Raw genomic sequence first — 18,366 nt, forward strand, 5'->3', positions numbered from 1 at the left:
GGGGGAGAAACATCGCTCAGGATGCTTCAGGCACCCCCATCCCTGAAAGTGTGCGGCTGTGGGATGGACCAACCCATGGTTCCGTGCCTGTGGTAGCAGCCCCGGGGTCACCCGGCATGGACGTAGCCGTGGGGATGGAGTCCCCCCCCCCCCATGTGGATGTGGTTGGGATGCTGCTGCGGTGCCCTGGTGTTGGTACCCGCAGCTGGGATGGGCGCGTGGAACCAGAGCCCGAGCTGTGTTTCTTTCCACTCTTTGGTGTTTCTTCTATTGGTGTAGCATTAGGTTTGCTCCCGTCCATGAAGCAGAGCCTCGCCGTTCGCATCCTGCTTGTCCCCCGTGTCCCTGCTGTGGGATGAGATGAGCCCAGGGCATGGCTCGCTGACCCATTGCCCAGTCCATCTTCCCCCTTTTCCTCCTAATGGCAGCACGTGGCGATGGGCCCCCCCACTGGGGCTGTAGGACCATCCCTGGTGTCTCATTGGGGTCTTGTCCCCATGTCCCTCATCAGGCGGTGTGACCTGGTGTTGGGTCACTGCTTTGCGGCTGTAGGGCCACCCCCAGTCTCTCTCACTGAGGCCATCTGGGGGCTCTTGGGGTCTTGTTCCCACCCCCTAGCACAATGTGTCTCCCTCTTTTCCTCCTAACGGCAGCACGCTGTGATGGGTCACCCCACTGGGGCTGTAGGGTCAGCCCCGCTGTCTCTTATCAAGGCTGCTCGAGGGCATTTGGGGTCTTGTCCCCACGTCCGTCATCAGTTGCTGTGACCTGGTGTGACCTGCAGCCCCACTGGAGCGGTCGGGCCGTCCCCGCTGTCTCTTGTCGGGGAGACCTGGGGTCTTGTGGTGGTGCTGCCTGGGATGAGTTTGGGCATGTGGCCAGGACAGCGGTGTCTGCACATCAGGGATGGACAGGAGGCTTAATTACAGCACAGTGCCTCCGTGGAGGGACAGGGGGACCAGAGGAGCCCTGGTAGCATAAGGCTGCGGCTGGGATTGGGCAGCTGTGGGGTCTGGGGCCAGGTGTGAGCAGCGTTGGGTTTTTGGGCACCAAAGAGCAGATGTCAGTGACTGCTGGCTCAGGCCTGGGGCCAGCACTGGAGGTGGCAGAGGAGCAGCCGTGCCCACGAGGTCATTGGTTCTGGGGAAGGGGTGGGCACCTGTGAGGGATGAGGAGCTTTGGTGACAGCCCTGGCTGTGGGTAGGGTGACGTGGTCATCCCCCTGCCCTAATGCATCGCACGTGGGAGCATCCATTCGAGTGGGATTTGGGCAGATTTCTGCATAGGGCTGGGGACGTCGGCGGGGTCCCACAGTAGGGATGCTCATGCACTCCCCATCCCCACATCCCCATTGCGTGGTGACATGGGGACACATGTGCCATGTCCCTGACCCCGGGCTGGGCAGCGACTGGATCCAGCACCTGGCACAGCTGCTTGGCCAGCGGCCCGGCCGAGGAGGTTAGCACTGGGGTTTGTCCTCGTTTCCTCCCTTCATCCTCCTTCTTCTTGTTTTTCTCGGGCAGAGGAGGGAGGCAAAGGCAGCGGCTTTACTTGTGTGCATCCCCAGCGCCTGTCTCTCCCCTTAGGGTCCTCATGGGCCATGTGCTTGGTGGCACAGAGCGTTACCCCGCGGGGGCACATCCTATTTGGAAGCAGTGTGCCCCAAAAGAGCATCTCTGCGGTGCGCATCGTGGGGGACAGGCGTGGTTGCTGCCATGCCCGGAGCTGGGGCATCGCTGCGGCTTTGCAGCTCTACACGCAAAAGGAGAAGCAGAAAAAAGCTTTAAAAAAAAAAAAAAGGATGAAAATAAAAATGCCCCAACACAACCAGCCCTTAAGCAGCGGCTCCGGCTCCCCTGTGCGGAGGCCCCTCAAGCCGGCCTCTGCGCGGGGCCCAGGGATGGGGAATGAGCCGTCCCCGATCCCTGCTCCGAGGCTGGTTCCGCCGCTGCCTTTCCAAATTGCTCGCTGGCAATGTGGGTGCCGGCTTCTAGGAAAAAAAAAAGCAGCCAAAAAAAAGTAAACCAAAGAAAGGAAAATGAGCCTGGGAAGTCTTTGGCCGCCCCCAAAATCCCGAATTTGGTTGGCTCTTGGGGCGGCACAGAGGTCTTTTTTCGGGTGCCCGATGCCCTGTGGTGGGATGGGCGCTGGGAGCATCGCCCACGTTGAGAATGTCCACCACCCACATGGAGCTCCGTCCTTCAAATACAAGGAGAACTCTGATTTGAGGCAGGGGAAGCACTGGTGCCCCAAAGGAATGGGGCCAAACCCTTTGGACCTTTCCCACCTTACGCCCTGGAGCATCCCCATGGGTGAGACGCTGGAGTTGGGCTTTCTGTTGCTTTCCCTTCCTGCTTGTGTTTCTAGACGATCCCTGAAATCCCAAAGCAGCCCTCAGAGCAGCCCTGCAATGAGTGCGATGCAGTGGGGGTGCTCCAGCAGCCTTCTGCCCTTGGGTATTTCCAAAAACTTGGGTGAACGCAATGCATGGGAGTCGTACCAGAGTGCTGGTGAAGGGAGGAGATAGGGAAGGGCATGGTGGGGAGAGCCCTCCTCCAACACAGGGTGTCTTTGCATGGCCACAATCCAAAACCCAGTAGTTCCTTGGGTTCCTGGTGATGCTTTTTTGGTGACGGTTCTTGGGTCTTTGGTGGTTTTATGGCTTTGGGGGATGTTTCTTGAGTTTTTCACCACGTTCCTTGTTTTTTTGGCTGCTCAGCAGTGCTGCAGGTCATGGGGTGGCTTCATTCCTATGAGCTTCACATTGTTTTTAGCATTATCTACTCTCTAAACTAGGGAGGAGAGGATGCAAACCTCATCTGAGGGCACAGGACAAATGACAGGAATAGGAACCTGGGGGCAGATTGTAGGGATTAAACCCCAAAGCGCTGGCACCTGGGTTAGTGTCATCTTAGTGACATACGTATGTGTCATATGAATTCTGCGACAATAGGTTTTAATGCTGTTCCTTTCCTTAGCAGAAGCGTGGCATCAAGCAGGGCCTCAGCACAGCGCTTTCTCCCCAAAACACAGCATTGTCCAAATTGCAGAGAGGACAGGTTTTAATTATTCCTGACGAGCAAGACACAAGCAGCGTCCTGAGCTACTCACCAAAGCGCTCTTCCTTAATGCAGTTTAATATTGAAGGTCAACGTTCAGTGCTACCAAAAAGCAGATTGCATGGGAGAACCGAGTTCGGGGCATTTTCTGGGGGCGTGAAAAATGGGAAGGGAATTCCCAAAGGAGAGATCCGTTCGAGGCGGGGGGGTATTTACATAGCACTGCTGCTTCCGTGGCCCAATTGTGGCTCCCTGCGGTCCAGCGAGCATCACCCGCGCTTCCCGCATCGCCCTTATCTCTGCCCGCATCCTGCCGCTTCGCTCTGGCCGGGGGCAGCCGTGAGGTTTCTTTGAAGGGAAAGGAAGGAAACGGGGGCTTGTGCACAAAAAAAAAAAAAAATAGGAATAATAAAAAAAAAAAATTTGCTATCGTAACGTGTGAGCACAGCGGGCCCCGCTTGCCCCCAGCATCCTCCCCGTGGGCTGTTTCGGGACGGGGCTTTGGCAGCGCTGGTTGGAAATGCTCTTAAAATAGAGCCGGAGGGAAGCGTCCGTGCGGGGGGGGCTGGCTGCAGGCGCCGGCTGGCCCAGCGGGGTGGGGAGCTCATGGCCACGCCGCTTTCGAATAATCCCGACGGAGCTCTGCTTGGTGCCGGGGACGGCAGAGGTTTGGTGATGGCTTTGGTTGGTTGGGAGAGTTTGGGAGAAGGAGGAGGTGTGAGCGTCCAACGGAATGGGGGTACCCAGTGAGACCCCTGCCTGGGATGGGACGAGGATGGAGGCAGGGATGGGGCTGGGGACAGGGGTGGGGTTGGGGATGGCAATGGAGTTGGGGTCAGTGATGGACATGGGGTCAGGGATTAGAGGTGGAGACGGAGATTGGAGGTGGATTTTAGAGATGGGGACAGGGATGGAGACAGCGATGGGGTTGGAGTTGGAGATGGTGTTGAGGTTGAGATTGGAGATGGGGATGGGGATTGGAGATGAGGATGGGACTGGAGATTGGACGTGGGGTTGGGGTTGGGGATGAAGGTGGGGGTGGAAATGGAGATGGGGACACAATATGTGACTTGTTCCCACCACGTTGGGCTTCTTGCAAAACTAAACCAAAGCAACGCGAGCTGCCAGCGAGCCAAAGCAGTGATGGCAGAAAAGAGCAAAAATATGATCTTTTAAATTAAAATACATGTATGTATTCAGGATTAGCACATGGGAAGGGTTTGTGGGATTGATCCCTTGTGCTGATGCAGCTCCAGGGGGATGTGGCGGGGATGTGACCCCCGCGGGTGCCTCTCCGATGCAACTCAGGGCTTGGCTGGGACACCGGTTCCGGGCAAGAGCACGAAAGCATCTGATAGCAATAAAAAGCAAACCCTCCTGCTGACAAGTCCGGGCTGAAGTCACTGGCGGGACACGGCCAAGACACGCATTGTCCTCGCTGCTGCTGGGACTGATTAGAGCTGCCTGGCAGGACCCGGCGCTGGGTGAGGGGTCAGCCCCTTTTTGCCAAAAAATGCCTCAATCCAGAGCAAAAAGCCAACGTTTGTTTTCTAGACTGGGCTGCAGCGGAGGCGATGCTGTCCAGAGGACCCCGTTTCCCCTGTGTGGCACCCGTTTTTCCACCTACACGCATCTGGTGGACTCAGAGCATCCTGTGTTGGGAGGAAAGCGAGGTGCACACCGGTGTTGTGAATTCTGGAGGGAAACCCAAATGTTGGGCTTTTTTGGAGTGAGGTCAAGGCGGGAGAGTCCCTGGCAAGCAGCAAACCGCTCGGTTGAAAGCTTGCTGTTTCTTCAACATTCACAGTGATTTTCGTTATATCATCATTTTTTCAATTCACTTGGAGGAGCTGAGCCCTCCAAATTCCTTCCGTCGACGTGTCCTTGGCAGTCACAAGGGTTAGAAAGCAGAGGGACAGATGGACGGACGGGCGGGTGGACAGGTGGATGAGTGCATGGATAGATGGGTGGAGGCATGGATGGAGGAATGAAAGGGTGGGTGGATAGACAGACGAGTGGATGGGTGGCTAGCTGGATGGGTGGTTGGTTTGTTGGTAGATGGATGGGTAGTTGGTTGGTTGGTAGATGGATGGATGGGTGGTTGGTTGGTGGGTGGGTGGTTGGTTGGTAGATGGATGGGTGGGTGGTTGGTTGGTTGGTAGATGGATGGATGAATGCACCAGCTGGGCTGCAGCATTTTGTAACAAAAATATCCATAATAGATGCCTTTCCCACCTCCTTGCCCTGCTGCAGAGCTGGGAGCAGAACTGCGTTTTCCTCCTTTTCCCAAGGACATAAGTGTTTGCTGGGGCTGCTCCATGCCAGGGCTGCTGAGTTGCTGAGCTGGGTGGTTGCAGAGCAGAAATTCAGAGGAAAACAAAAAATTTTAGCAGGGGGGAGGAGGGGTTTTGTTTGTTTGTTGAGAAAACAAAGAAGAAAACACCCTTTTTTGTTATTTGAGCATTTTTCTGGTATGTTTTTGCCTTTGGCTCACCAAAAAAAAAAAAAAAAAAAAAAAGACAAAATGTGTCTTGCTGGAATCACTCAGTTGATCAAGAACTGCCGTTTGTCCCAGAAAAAGTGTCAGCTGGGAAAGTCTTCTGGTGCAGGGGGTGCAGGATGAAGCACTGCCCCTCCATCACTGCACTGCACCCCAGCCCTTCTCACAGCCCGCAGCAGGACAGAGGGCATTGATGGGGCCGTATCCATGCATGCCACTTGTCTTGGGTGCTCAGCATGGAAAACAAGGGGAAGGAAAGTTTGGATCCCCATGGGACAGCGGGTGAGGGTCCTGGGGTCTGTGCCCTGCTGAAGCATTTGCAGGTAGAGTTAAATCAGTGGGCAGCAGCCCCACTGCTTCAGCATTTCCAGGCTTGGATTGTTCTAGGTGCTGCCTTTCCCCAGGCAACTACAAGATGAAAGGTTTTTTTGTTGATTTTTTTTGTTTTGTTTTGTTTTTTTAAAAAAGGGGCATAAATCATCCTGGTGAATCCTGCCAACGTGAGTCAGAGCACGTGGAGTAATTTGGTAATTGCTTTTAAGGGACACGTGTTCAACTGGGAATTTGCTTGGCATGGCAAATGGTGATGGGAAGTGCCCATGGATTCACATGTGGCCCCTCTGGCCTCACGGGAGGAAGAGGAGTAGGGGATACAGCCCAGGGGCTGCTTTCTGTGAGCATAACCCAAATGTTGTGGGGTTTTATGTAATTATGTTGTTTATGGAAGTTTAAAATCCGAATTTCTTCCTAGTTTGGTTGAAGGCATCTCATCCATTGCCTAGAACTGATGAATATCTCCACCGTAGCACCTACCCCATCTGATTGAGGCTGAGGATGTATCAAAGTGCCACTGTCCTGCATGACATCTTCTATCTGTGAGTGTGGAGGCTTTGGCCTTGGTTGTTGTCCTCAAGCTTATTCTGATGGTGGAACATTTTGGTTGACATCTCCGAGCTGGACTTGGTGGTAGAGCCTCTTGGCTGGTGTCCCCAAGATGGAACTTCTTGGTTGGTGTCCCCAGGCTTAATCTGGAGGTGGAGCCTCTTGGTTGTCATCTTTGACCTGGGACAGGTGGACAGGCATAGGTGGCATGGCTGGGCAGGTTTTTTCCTGGGTTAAGAGCCTTTCTGAACAGTTTTATTTCCTTCCTGCCCACAGCTGATAGTCGAAAAGACAACTGACTACCCTTCAGCCGAGTACTCCCTGGTGGAGGATGTAGCCCTCCACTTCACGTGTTTGATGGACAGACTGAACGAGCAGCGCCTCTTTCAGCCGGACCTGTGCGACGTGGACATCGTGCTGGTGCAGCACAAGAGCATCTTCCCAGCGCACAAGGGGGTCCTGGCAGCCTACAGCCAGTTCTTCCACTCCCTCTTCACCCAAAACAAGCAGCTGCAACGCGTGGAGCTCTCGCTGGAGGCCCTCACCTCGCAGGGCCTCCAGCAGATCCTCAACTTCATCTACACCTCCAAGCTCCTGGTCAACTCCTGCAATGTGCAGGACGTGCTGAACGCGGCCGCCGTGCTGCAGATGAACAACATCGCGTCCTCGTGCCAGGACCTGCTGGACACCCGCTCGCTCAGCCTGGCCGCTGACATGGCCCTGCCCGCCGAGGGCTGTGCCGGCCCTCCGCCGTATTACTGTGAGATCAAGCAGGAGGTGGACACCCCTCACCCCAAGATCTATGCCCGGGAGGGCACTGACCCCTACTCGGTGCGGGTGGAGGACGGGGCGGGTGGTGGGCCGCTGCCGCCAGGGCAGGCCAAGCAATACTACAAGGAGGAGAAGGACAGTGGTCCTGGTGCTGTCTGCAAGATGGAGGGTGAGGAATCCGAGGAGGACCTGGACAGCCAGGGCTCCTACAACCGGGAACAGATCATCGTGGAGGTGAACCTCAACAACCAGACTCTCAATGTCTCCAAGGGCATGGAGGGGAAGGCGGCCGCCAGCGAGGCGGCTGTGATGGGCCGGCCCGATGGCGATGGACGTGACACAGAGGAGGATGGGGAGGAGGAGAACGAGGAAGGGGACGAGGAGGAGGAAGAGGAGGAGGATGCGGAGGTGGGTGAGGAGGAAGAGGAGGAGCACAGCGAGGAGGAAGACTTGGAGGAGACAACAGAAGAAGAGGAGGAGGATGATGACGATGAAGACGCGTCAGAGGTGAAAAGGGAAAAGAGTGGGCAGACCCGCAGAGGCAGCCGGGCATCCAAAGCCACCAAATCTACCATGGCCACCAGGTCCCAGGAGATAGCCAAGACAGAAGAAGAGGAAGAGGAAGAAGAGGAAGGGCAGCGGGGGAGGAAGAGGAAGAAGGAGCAAGACGGGCTGGGCCAGAAGGTAAAACTGGAGGAGAAGCAGCACTACCCATGCAAGAAGTGTCCCCGGGTCTTCAACAACCGCTGGTACTTGGAGAAGCACATGAACGTCACGCACAGCCGCATGCAGATCTGTGACAAGTGCGGCAAACGCTTCCTGCTTGAGAGTGAGCTGCTGCTGCACCATCAGACTGACTGCGAGAAGAACATCCAGGTGAGCCAGCCAGCCCCAGGGGGATCCCATCAAGGGGAGGGGCATCCCAACAGGATGTCCCATCATGGTGGGGGATCTCATCAAGGGAAAGGACATCCCACCATGATGGGACATCCCAATGGGGAGGGAGATCCCATCAAGGGGAGGGACAGCACACCATGATGGGATATCCTGCTGGGGACACGGGGATCCCATCAAGGGGAGGGGAATCCCAGCAGGATGGGACATCCCAATGGGGACCGGAATCTCGTCAAGGGAAGGAACATCTCATCGTGATTGGACATCCTGCTGGGGAAGGAGATCCTACTATGATGGGGTGCCCCAATGTGGAGAGGGATCCCATCAGGGGGAGGGACATCCCGCCATGGTGGGACATCCCAATGGGGAGAACATCCCACCCAGTTGCACCATAGCATGGGCTTGCGTGCAGATAATGCTTTTGTTGTTTGTGGACCCATGCAGTGGACAGTGGACTGGTGGGAACCTTGCTGCTCCTGTGATTTGTCTTCGAGCTTAGAGGGTTCCCACGGTGGCATGGGACCAGAAGATTAGTGCTGACAGACTGTGTCTTCCCCTTGGCCAGACAGGTAGAAATGCAGAGTAGTTTGGAGGGAGTAGTTTTGCTTTGAGTTTATTCAGTTAATCTGGATAAAACACTGCAAGCCCCTAATGGACATGTACTCCAGCCGGTTCCACCCAGACTTAAACCAATTTAGCTTAATTTGAAGAACTGCTGACATAAGTAAGTGGTTTTAATCTGCCTTTTGTGCTCTTTAGCTCACATATTTAGCGAATTTCCAAACTCACTCGACATCCATGCATGGCTCAGGGGCTGTATGTCCTTCACCTAGCACTGATGGGATCCTTGTCTGCATGTGCAAATCGCCTCTGTTAGATCAGTGCAATTTTGGGGTGATAAGTAGGCATCCTCGCTGAGCAACAAAACTGCACATTCCTGCAAACTTGTCTTCTAATCCACACTGAACAGTTAATAAAAGAAGCAGAATCTTCTAGAGAGCTCCACACCGAATGATCCTTCCCACCAAACAATGGCATTTTAAGGAATTTTGCAGCCCTCCTAGATGAAGGGAACGCAACCCGGGTGTTATTGCAGCCCTACAATGCCTTGCATCCCAAATAAAATGGGTGACGAAGCCCTTTGGAGTGTCCTTCTGAAAAACCTGCAGTTCTGGTGACTACTTGTTGGGATGAGTTTGCGTTCACTGAACCGGGGCTGGTGAATCTTTGTCCGATGCCTCCTGCACAGTGGTGGCTGGTTCAGAGCCTATTGTAAAGCAATGGAAAGGAGATTTTCCCATCCCTCTTACCCTATTCGTGTCGTCTAAAATCTATTGCTGATTTGTCCCCAGATCTCGCCCCCGAGGGCTCTCACTCCCACACTGCAGAGTTGCTCCCTGTGAACGTTTCCCATTGACACCCATGACCCCATTGCAGCTTTCCTGCCCTGCTGCCTGAATAAGGATTCGCCCTTTGCTTTGTCACTTTGTTCTCAGAATCTCTCTTGACCTGCTCCAGTGCGATTTTCCTCTTCGCTTGCCAGGATTTATTTGATGATTTGCCTTGTCCTTTGCCTGAGGGCACAGGGCTCTGCCCTCGGGGCTGCATGGTCCCAACTGGGGGCTTTCCTACATCTCCTTTCTCTGTCTTTAATTTTAATATTCCCCTGCAGCCTTTTTCATTTTAAGTGGAGAATGTGGAAGTTGTCCCGAAACATCTCTTAAGGCGGAGATAAAACTGCTCTGATCTGTAGAAATATTTACTTAGAACCAGTAAAACTCAGAGGACTGCTCGTGCTGAAATTCAGGCCTGCCAGGATGAAGAAGTCAAGCACTGAGAGTGCCTCTGTGACCCTCATTTTGCCTTCCAGGCACCTAAGTATAGAGGTAGAGAGACACTATGACAACATGACATAGTAGTATATTTTCAGTGGTACTGCAGCCTCATTCAGTGGAAAATTTGGAAGAAGCCCATCCATGAGCCTCTCTTCCCCTAGGAGAAGTTTGAGGCCACGCTGTCTGCACCCCCTGTGAAATCCCCCATGGCCTTGCTGGTACTGCTTGGCTGTGCTGTTGCCAGATGCCTCCTAGGCATCAATTATTACTCAGAACGCACCTGCAAGGAGAAGAGATGTTCTGAGCCCAGTTAGACAAGAGGAGGATGAGCACACGTGGAGACGAAGGCTGCTCCAGCAGAGCAAGGGCAGTGTGATGCGTTCCGTTTCCCAAGCTCCAAGCTGATCTCATGCACTGCTGGTTGGGTCCCCCTCTCTCCATTGGGTCCCCCTCTCTCCATTGGGTTCCCCACTCTCCATTGGGTTCACCACCCTACGTTGAGACTCAGAAAGGGTTTTACCCCAATTAAGGCTGTTCCCAGCACTCCCTACTACATGGGTGGTAGGCTGAGCTCACTGAGCCCATGCAGTAGCTGTGGGCCTGTGCTAAAGAACCAACCACAGCCCGTGCCAGTGGTGAGGAGCCATTCATGGAGGCACAGGTTGCAGCTCCTCTTGGGAGCTTTCTGAAAAGCATTGAGCTTGGAGCTGGAGCAAACACGTACCATAATTCCCAGGAGAGGAGTTTGCTAGTGCTTAACATTGTCACGTCGTGTCATTCTGTTACATAAATGAACCGGTCTGGGGTCTGCTTTGTTCCATTAATGGCCGTTTTCTGAATTAATGGACATGAATATATTTGGGGGGGTTCATAGGCGTTTTCACAATTCGTGGATATTAATAGAATTTTTGAGATGAATACCTTTTTTCAGAGAACTCATTTAGTGCTAGGATGCCTGCTGAAGACTGAAGTCATGCTGCCCTAGCTTGAGCTTCTCCTTTTCCCTATGTCCCTTGCAGCCTTCTAATGCTAAGATAGTGGGATTTTTTTGGATGTAAGGTCTTCATTGTGTGCAAGCATGAAATCCCCAGCTGGGAAGAAGACCCTGGTGCATGAGCCATAGGTTTTGCAAGTCTCATACATCCATTGCTGGAGGGACGTGTCCTTCCTTGGAAAGGCATCATCCCAGCCAATGGGTAGAAATTTGAGTTTTGGAGCTTTTGAAGCCACGAGGTCGGTGGCAACCTCACTTGTCACCCTGTTAGCTTCAGGTTTTGTGATGATGTTGTCTTTCAACAGCCAAAGCAAAACCCAAATACCGGCAATGCCTTGGTACGTTCCCCTGCCTCCCTGCCCAGCCCCTCTCTCGTTGCAGTGCGTGACGTGTGGGAAGGGCTTCAAGAAGCTGTGGTCGCTCCATGAGCACAACAAGATCGTCCATGGCTACGCCGAGAAGAAGTTCTCCTGCGAGATCTGCGAGAAGAAGTTCTACACCATGGCCCACGTGCGCAAACACATGGTTGGTGAGTGCGGGAGGCGCCGGGTCTCATTAGGGGGGATCTCGTTAGGGATGCTGATGTGGGGTTTTGGTGATGAAAGGCATTTTTCTGTTGCTGCTATGTTGGGAATTTAGGGCTGGGCTAGCTCTTGGTGAGCTTTATAATGGCAAAGAAAAGCATAGAAAATTGGCTGTTTTTATCCTACAGTGCTGGGTGGTGAATGCTGAGCGTATGTCTGCTCTGTGTTGCTGCTTTTGGAGCAGTTCTCTGCTGCAGAGCAGGCGTGGCACCAGGAAATCTCATTTATTTTATTTAACCAGAAAAAAAAAAAGAAAGACATCAGAAGTGATCAAAGGAAGGTTTGAAGTGTAACCATCCTTCCCTTGTAAAAGGAGGATGAGCCTGTGCCGGCACTGTGCTTTGAAAAGCAAATCACAGATGGCAGCAATGGCCACATCTCTGTGCTCGCAGGCACTAAAAAAAAGCAAAAAAGGGTTTTTTTTTTTGGCAGGCAGCGTCTCACACTGGGTTGTATAAAGGAGAGAAGGTCAGCGGTGAGCCCCGAGACACGCTCCTTGGTAGCGTGGTGCTACCGCACGTCTTCTTGGGATGATGTCTTTGGGTTGGCCAAGGTTGGGTGTCAGTTTTGGGACCACCGGAGGCCAGTGCATGGGGAGGGTGCGTGACACTGCCCACCTCTGCCACAGCTCACACCAAGGACATGCCCTTCACCTGCGAGACCTGCGGGAAGTCCTTCAAGCGCAGCATGTCCCTCAAGGTCCATTCGCTGCAGCACTCCGGGGAGAAGCCTTTCAAGTGTGAGGTGAGGTCTCTTGTCCTCCCCGCATCCCCCCCTTGCCCCCATTCCTCACCAATATGGGCAAAAGTGCTGATTTGGGGAAGTGTCCTCTAGTTCACAGTGCTTTGTGCTGTTTGGGTGTTTCCCCCCTTTCCCATGCTTTGCATTCCTGCCTGAAGGCCTCACCAACCCTAGGGTGAGACCGAGGCTTTCATACAATCATAGACTGGCTTGGATTGGAAGGGAACTTCATCCAGTTCCAGTCTCCTCCCATGGGCTGGGTGCCCCCTACCAGCTCAGGCTGCCCAGGGCCCCATCCAACCTTGCCTTGGGCACCACCTGGGACGGGGCACCCACAGCTTCTTTTGTCCACCTGAAAAGTCATTTATTTGCATTATTTCAGGGAAAAAAACGATGTTGTGCTTCTCCCATATGAGGTGGGGGTGGGGTGGGACACAGGGGTGTTTCCTTGCGTGTATCAACCACTCATCCACCCCCGCTGCAGAACTGCAACGAGCGCTTCCAGTACAAGTACCAGCTGCGCTCCCACATGAGCATCCACATCGGCCACAAGCAGTTCATGTGCCAGTGGTGTGGCAAGGACTTCAACATGAAGCAGTACTTTGACGAGCACATGAAGACGCACACGGGTGAGAGCTCCTGGCTTGCTGGAATGGGGTGGGAGTGGCCATTGGGATGAGGCTTGGGATCGTTTTCAAGAAACGTGTAGATGTCAAGAAGCGTGGAGATGTGGCACTGAGGGACATGGCCAGTGGGCATGGTGGGGACGGGCTGGGGTTGGACTTGATGGCCTTAGAGGTCTTTTCCAACTTGAATGATTCAGTGATTCTGTGGGGATGAGGGAAGGATCCAGTGCTGCTCCTCACCTTTTCCTCACCGAAAACCCAGGTGAGAAGCCCTACATCTGCGAGATCTGCGGGAAGAGCTTCACCAGCCGCCCCAACATGAAGCGGCACCGCCGGACCCACACAGGCGAGAAGCCCTACCCCTGCGACGTCTGCGGCCAGCGCTTCCGCTTCTCCAACATGCTGAAAGCCCACAAGGAGAAATGCTTCCGCGTCAGCAACCCCTTGGCTTCGGACACAGCGGTCCCCCAGCCTGCCGCCAGCCCGGCCCCACTGCCCCCCGGCGTCTCCCCACTGCCGCTGCTTCCTCCCCTGCCACAGACCCTCCCTCCTCCTCCTCACCTACCACCCCCACCTCCCCTGTTTCCCGCGGGGAGGATAAATTCAAACAACAACTAGGTGCCCTCCTCCTGCAGAGACTGCTCCGCCCTTTGGAAACACCCGGGGATATGTGGCTTTGCTTGCTCTTTACCCCATTCCTCCTCGTTTTGGGGTTGTTTTGGTGTTATTTTTTCCTTTTTTTTTTTTTTTGTTTGCCCACAAAGCCTTTCTCCGTGGAGAGTAGGAGCAGGAGGAAGCCCCCAGGGAGTGTAGATCTGGAATGGGGGACTGTCCATAAGGGTACAGGTGAAAGACATCGCTCTCCATTTCATCTCGGCCACGGAGCCCCCTGGCAGCCCTCCACCAGCACTCCCCATCATAGGGAAAACAGGGAAGGGAAGCTTCTCCCAAGGTGTTTTTCCCACTGGGAGACAGTGATTTGACCCAGCGAGATGATGCAGGCTCCATCGGCTTGATCCCCGGCTGAGTTGCTCATCCCAACCGTACCTGGTTGTCTGTCATCATGCGTTGCATTCATCTCCACGTCAAGAGGTTGGTGGGGCTTGGAGGGACGCGATGCTGCGCCATCCGAGGTGCCGGCACTTCAATATTTATAATCAGAAATCTAGCTAGTGGTGCTTGAATCCCTGTACTGTAAAGCTGGTCTTTCAATCAAGCTCATTCCCCAAGAGTTGAGGTGTGTCAGCTTCACGGTGGCACGCAGCAAAGTAGGCGTCCCCATTGAAAGCCATCACCTGGCTTTGTTAGCAGCCCTCTCCTCGTCTTCCTCCCCCAGCGCAGGTTTTTCTCTCCAATAGACAAAAGCACAACACCGGTGCTGTGTTTTGGAGGCATGGGCAGCCAGCTGCCCTTTTGTCTTTGGGGTGCCCTTCTCATCCCATTGAGAGCTGGTTTTCTGGAGAAACTCTGGAGTTTGTAGGGTGGCTTTGGGAGAGCTGGGATGGCCTCGGGACCAGTGGGATGGCACCAGGGTGGAGGAGTGGGATGCAACCGGTCCTTGGCAGAATCAGCCCAGAATAGTGCCTTAACAATCCGAATAAACCCGACCTGGGGGTGAGCTCGAGGTATTGGCTGGGAGCTGCTGTGTCTCATCCCAAGCATTAGAGTGGAGGCAAGGCCTTTTCCTTGCCATGTCAGGAAAGCCCACTTTGCCCTACCAAGCTTCACCTCTCTGTAGGGTTGGCAGTCCCTTATGGGGACCAGAAGGGACTGATGTGCCCAGGCTGTGCTAGGGAGGGCTGTGGTTGAATTGGTGATGCCCCATGGCGTGGGTTAGTACCTCTTTGCCCACACTGTGTGTGTCCCTCTCCCAGTGGTCTGTGTGGTGTTGAAGAGGAGCTGGCCTTTGATTTCACTTATTCATGGCAGCAGAGAAGAATCGTGGTCTTGAGTGAGAGAGGAGCTGAAATCCTGTGAGGACTTTGCTGTTGTCTTGTTGAATGCTGGGGTCCAATCTGAGTCTCTTGCTGCTGCAGTTTGCCTTGGGATGTCACATGTTGCTCTGACCGTGACTCTGTGGTCTCTGCCTGGTACAGTGTGTCTGTTGTGAGTTGGTTTGGGGAGCACTGCAGGAGCTGCAGAGCCTCCAGCACAGGCAGAGAGGTGCTAGCCCAGGTGTGGGGGTTTCCTTGCTGCCCGGGGCAGCTCTGCAGGTGTATGTGGATGTCAGTCAGGTTGCAGAGGAGGCGGTGAGGAGGTTTTTTGGTGGGTCAGGAGGGAGAGAGGACGTTGGGTGGGCTGCAGGAGCCCTTTCTTGTTTGTGCCTCTGTCTGCCAGGTATCAGGGTGCTGGGGAAGGTGAGCCACAGCTGGCTCTGCAGGAAGTCTTGGTGCTTCTTCTCCTGGGCCAAATGAGCAAAGCACTTGTGCACATCTGAAATGGGCGTGGGAATGTGTCTATGCAGAGCCAGGAGGGCTCATCATCTTGCTCAGGGCTTTGCTGGACAAGGATGTGCACTGAGACAGGTCTGAGGAGTGTTGGCTGCTCTGGAAGAATAATGCTTGAGCTGACAGCTGAGGTGACCGGTGTCCCCTGGGTGACTGAGTGGTGTCCCCATGCCTGACATCCCTGGAGAGTTTGCTGCTCTTGTGGATTGTTAGCACTTCACAGCAACAATTTGCTTGTCATTGTACTGCTGGGGGTCCAGTGTACCAGGATCAGTACCAGGGCCTCACCCGCATTCCCCTCTGCCTTTGAGCAGGGGGAGGATGCGATGGCAGAGCTGCCTTGACATATTTAACCTTCTCAGATGGGTACCAAAAGCTTGGCCGCTCTGTGTCCTTCATGACCCTGGGGTGGTGCAAAGCTTTCTCAAATACACACCTGTGAGGGACATGAGTGCTCAGTTCTTGGGGCCATTGGCTTTTTGAAGGGACCATGACCCAGCCTGGGAGGTGGCTGCTTTTGAGGAGCTATCAGTAATACCCTTGGAGATGTTGGAGGGCCTTGGTAGAGCAATCTGTGCTGTCTCCTCCTCCGCTGCCTCCCAGACCTTGTCCCCTTGGGCTTCCTTGCATTTCTTTCCCTTCCTCGCACTCGGCCTTGAGATGGGATGGGAGCCTGCACCGCAAGGAGACTTCACCTTGCCTGCATGGTCTCCTGTGATGAGCCCCATTGGCCTGCCTTCCTGGTGGACTTCTCCCCAAGTAAATCCCCCCACCAACACACCCCCACTCCCTTATCCACTCACCTGGAGGTGGCTTTCCCCATCCCCATCCCCATCCTCTCCCATCGAGGACCTGTCCCACTTGGATGTTGACATGAGATGAGAGCTCCTTGTTGGAACTAACGAAGCCAAGTTTGGTCCGGGTGGGATGAGCGGGTGCAGAGCACTTGCCATCCCTCATCCTACAGCAGCTAGGCCTCGCCACGTCCATGGAAAGCCTCACGACTGAGCTCGGCCACCTCCAGTCCCCTTCAAGAGACTGCCCGGAGAGCCGCTTGGAGGCGTTGAGATGTGACCATGCACACAGCACTTTGGAGAACCAGATCCCTGCTGTTCCCTCCCCGCTTCAAGGCCTGGGCAGCTCCTAGGAGTCCGACGTGGCCTCCGAGCCCTTTTGTCTACACCCTTGTTTGGTCCTGATGTGTCTTGTCATGTCTGGTTTTCGTTGACGTACTGTGAGCTCTAACGAGTCGCTCTCGCAGCATCTCGTCCCACATTCATCCCGGCTGGACCCTGCTGGCACCCTTTAGGTTAGATGAGGGATGAGACGGGAGAGTTGGGCCCGTTGTGTTCAAGCTTTTTATATTTTATTTTATTTTATTTTTTTATTTTTAACTCTTGCACCTTAATCTCTCACATCCCTTCTTCGACAGACTGCGAGGGTGGAGAGGGGCTTGATTTCCATTATGCAGCTCACGAATACACCCCAACGTGACGTTCGGCCGACAGCTCTGCCCACACCCCAGACCTGTCGGAGTTTGGTTTTGATTTTCCCTTCGGTTGAACTCTGGGGAGGGAGAGAGCTGGGCAGGGAGGGTTGGTTTTGTTTTATATATCCCAGGAGCCTGGTAGCACAGACCAGTTAGCCTCATAAAGTCCATGAGGCGCGGCTGGCCCTTCGGACCACAGCCATAACCCAAGCGCAATGGGAAGGTGATGGACAGACTGATGGTGGGAACGGCTGTGACAGTGCAATAGAGACAAGCATCCGCTGCTAGACAACTCCACTGATTCAACTCTTGATTTGCCTGAAGTCAAGAGGGAAGGACAGATGGACAGATGCCCTTGGTTCACACGGACAGAGAGAGCTTCCCCGCACGCAGCCCTGCCTAGTGACACGCAACCACAATGGAGTTGGGTCGAACTAACAAAGAAAGAACTTTTTTTCAAAGAACAGGAAAAAAACAGAAATAAGAACAACCTCAGTCGCATGGAACTTGAAGGAAACAAATGAAACCCCAAGCACTTGCCTCGGAACTAGTTTCTCATGCCTGTTGTTCGACTCTGTATTATTTTATGACATTCAATATCAGTTGCCCAAACATGCCAAGTTAAGAGTGTATCAGTGGCTCTACTAGTGTGAACAAACTAAATGAAGCACTTTATTCTGTATAGAGAAGGGAAGACAGGGAGGGGAGGGGAAGCTTGGATGCATTTCAGAAGCGTCTTAAGTAATGTTCTAGGAAATGTATTATTATTATTATTATTATTACTTTTTTTTTATGACCATGTGTAATCAATATATGTTTAACGCCAAGTACAGCAGTTACTCTCTTTGGGACGGTGTGATGAGGGGGAGGCCAGCACTGCTGGTTCAGCCCATTGTTGTGAGGCCACCAGGGCAAGTCATTGCCCTCTGCAGAAATGGGCGAGTCTTGCCTTGTTGTTGGCCTCATTGGCTGATGCCTGGGAGGTCCCAAGAGGTGCATCAACGCTGCCTTCCAAGCACAGCTCACAGCCAGCCTTGGCAACACAACCCCAGCATGCATCGCCATCCTAAGCTATCGTCTGCCCACAGGTGCTGGAGCTGCTCTCTGGGCCGCCCGCGAGCACGACGAGCCATGGTGGGCTGTTCTGGGGTGTCCATAGAGGCCAGGTCCTTCGCCATGCTTTGAAACCTGCTTTTGGCCTCTCACCAAGGCACGTTCAGGGCTTCCTGAAAGTGGTGAGAGGACAGAACTGGGCCTTTCCACTGCGTTCTCCCAGTCTAGAAGTGTTATGACTGTTACCAAAGAGGTTGCAAGTGGAAGGACTGAATCAATAAACAATTTGTCTTTTATAAAAGAAAACGTAGAGCTCTACCACTTTCTTTGTTCCTATGGCATGCTCTCACAGCTGCTCTTGCATCACATGCGTAGACTTTGTGTTGGGTGCAGTGGGAGGTGTGTGTCTGTGTGAGACAGACAGTTGTGGGTCCAATAAAAAATAGCTTTTCAGGGAAGGGTGATGTGTGGGTGGAGGAAAGGGCTGGATG

General features: G+C 53.8%; 1 protein-coding gene across 1 annotated transcript; it reads left to right on the forward strand.

Annotated features, from left to right (window-relative positions):
• ZBTB47 (zinc finger and BTB domain containing 47) lies at positions 5,607-18,193 on the forward strand. The gene is made up of 6 exons (XM_021387874.1): positions 5,607-6,434; positions 6,718-8,088; positions 11,317-11,464; positions 12,148-12,263; positions 12,745-12,889; positions 13,149-18,193. Exons 2-6 carry the CDS (start codon positions 6,799-6,801, stop codon positions 13,502-13,504), a joined length of 2,055 nt encoding a protein of 684 aa, XP_021243549.1. The 5' UTR covers positions 5,607-6,434; positions 6,718-6,798; the 3' UTR covers positions 13,505-18,193.

This window comes from Numida meleagris, chromosome 2 (assembly GCF_002078875.1).
Source record: "Numida meleagris isolate 19003 breed g44 Domestic line chromosome 2, NumMel1.0, whole genome shotgun sequence".
NCBI lineage: Eukaryota > Metazoa > Chordata > Aves > Galliformes > Numididae > Numida > Numida meleagris.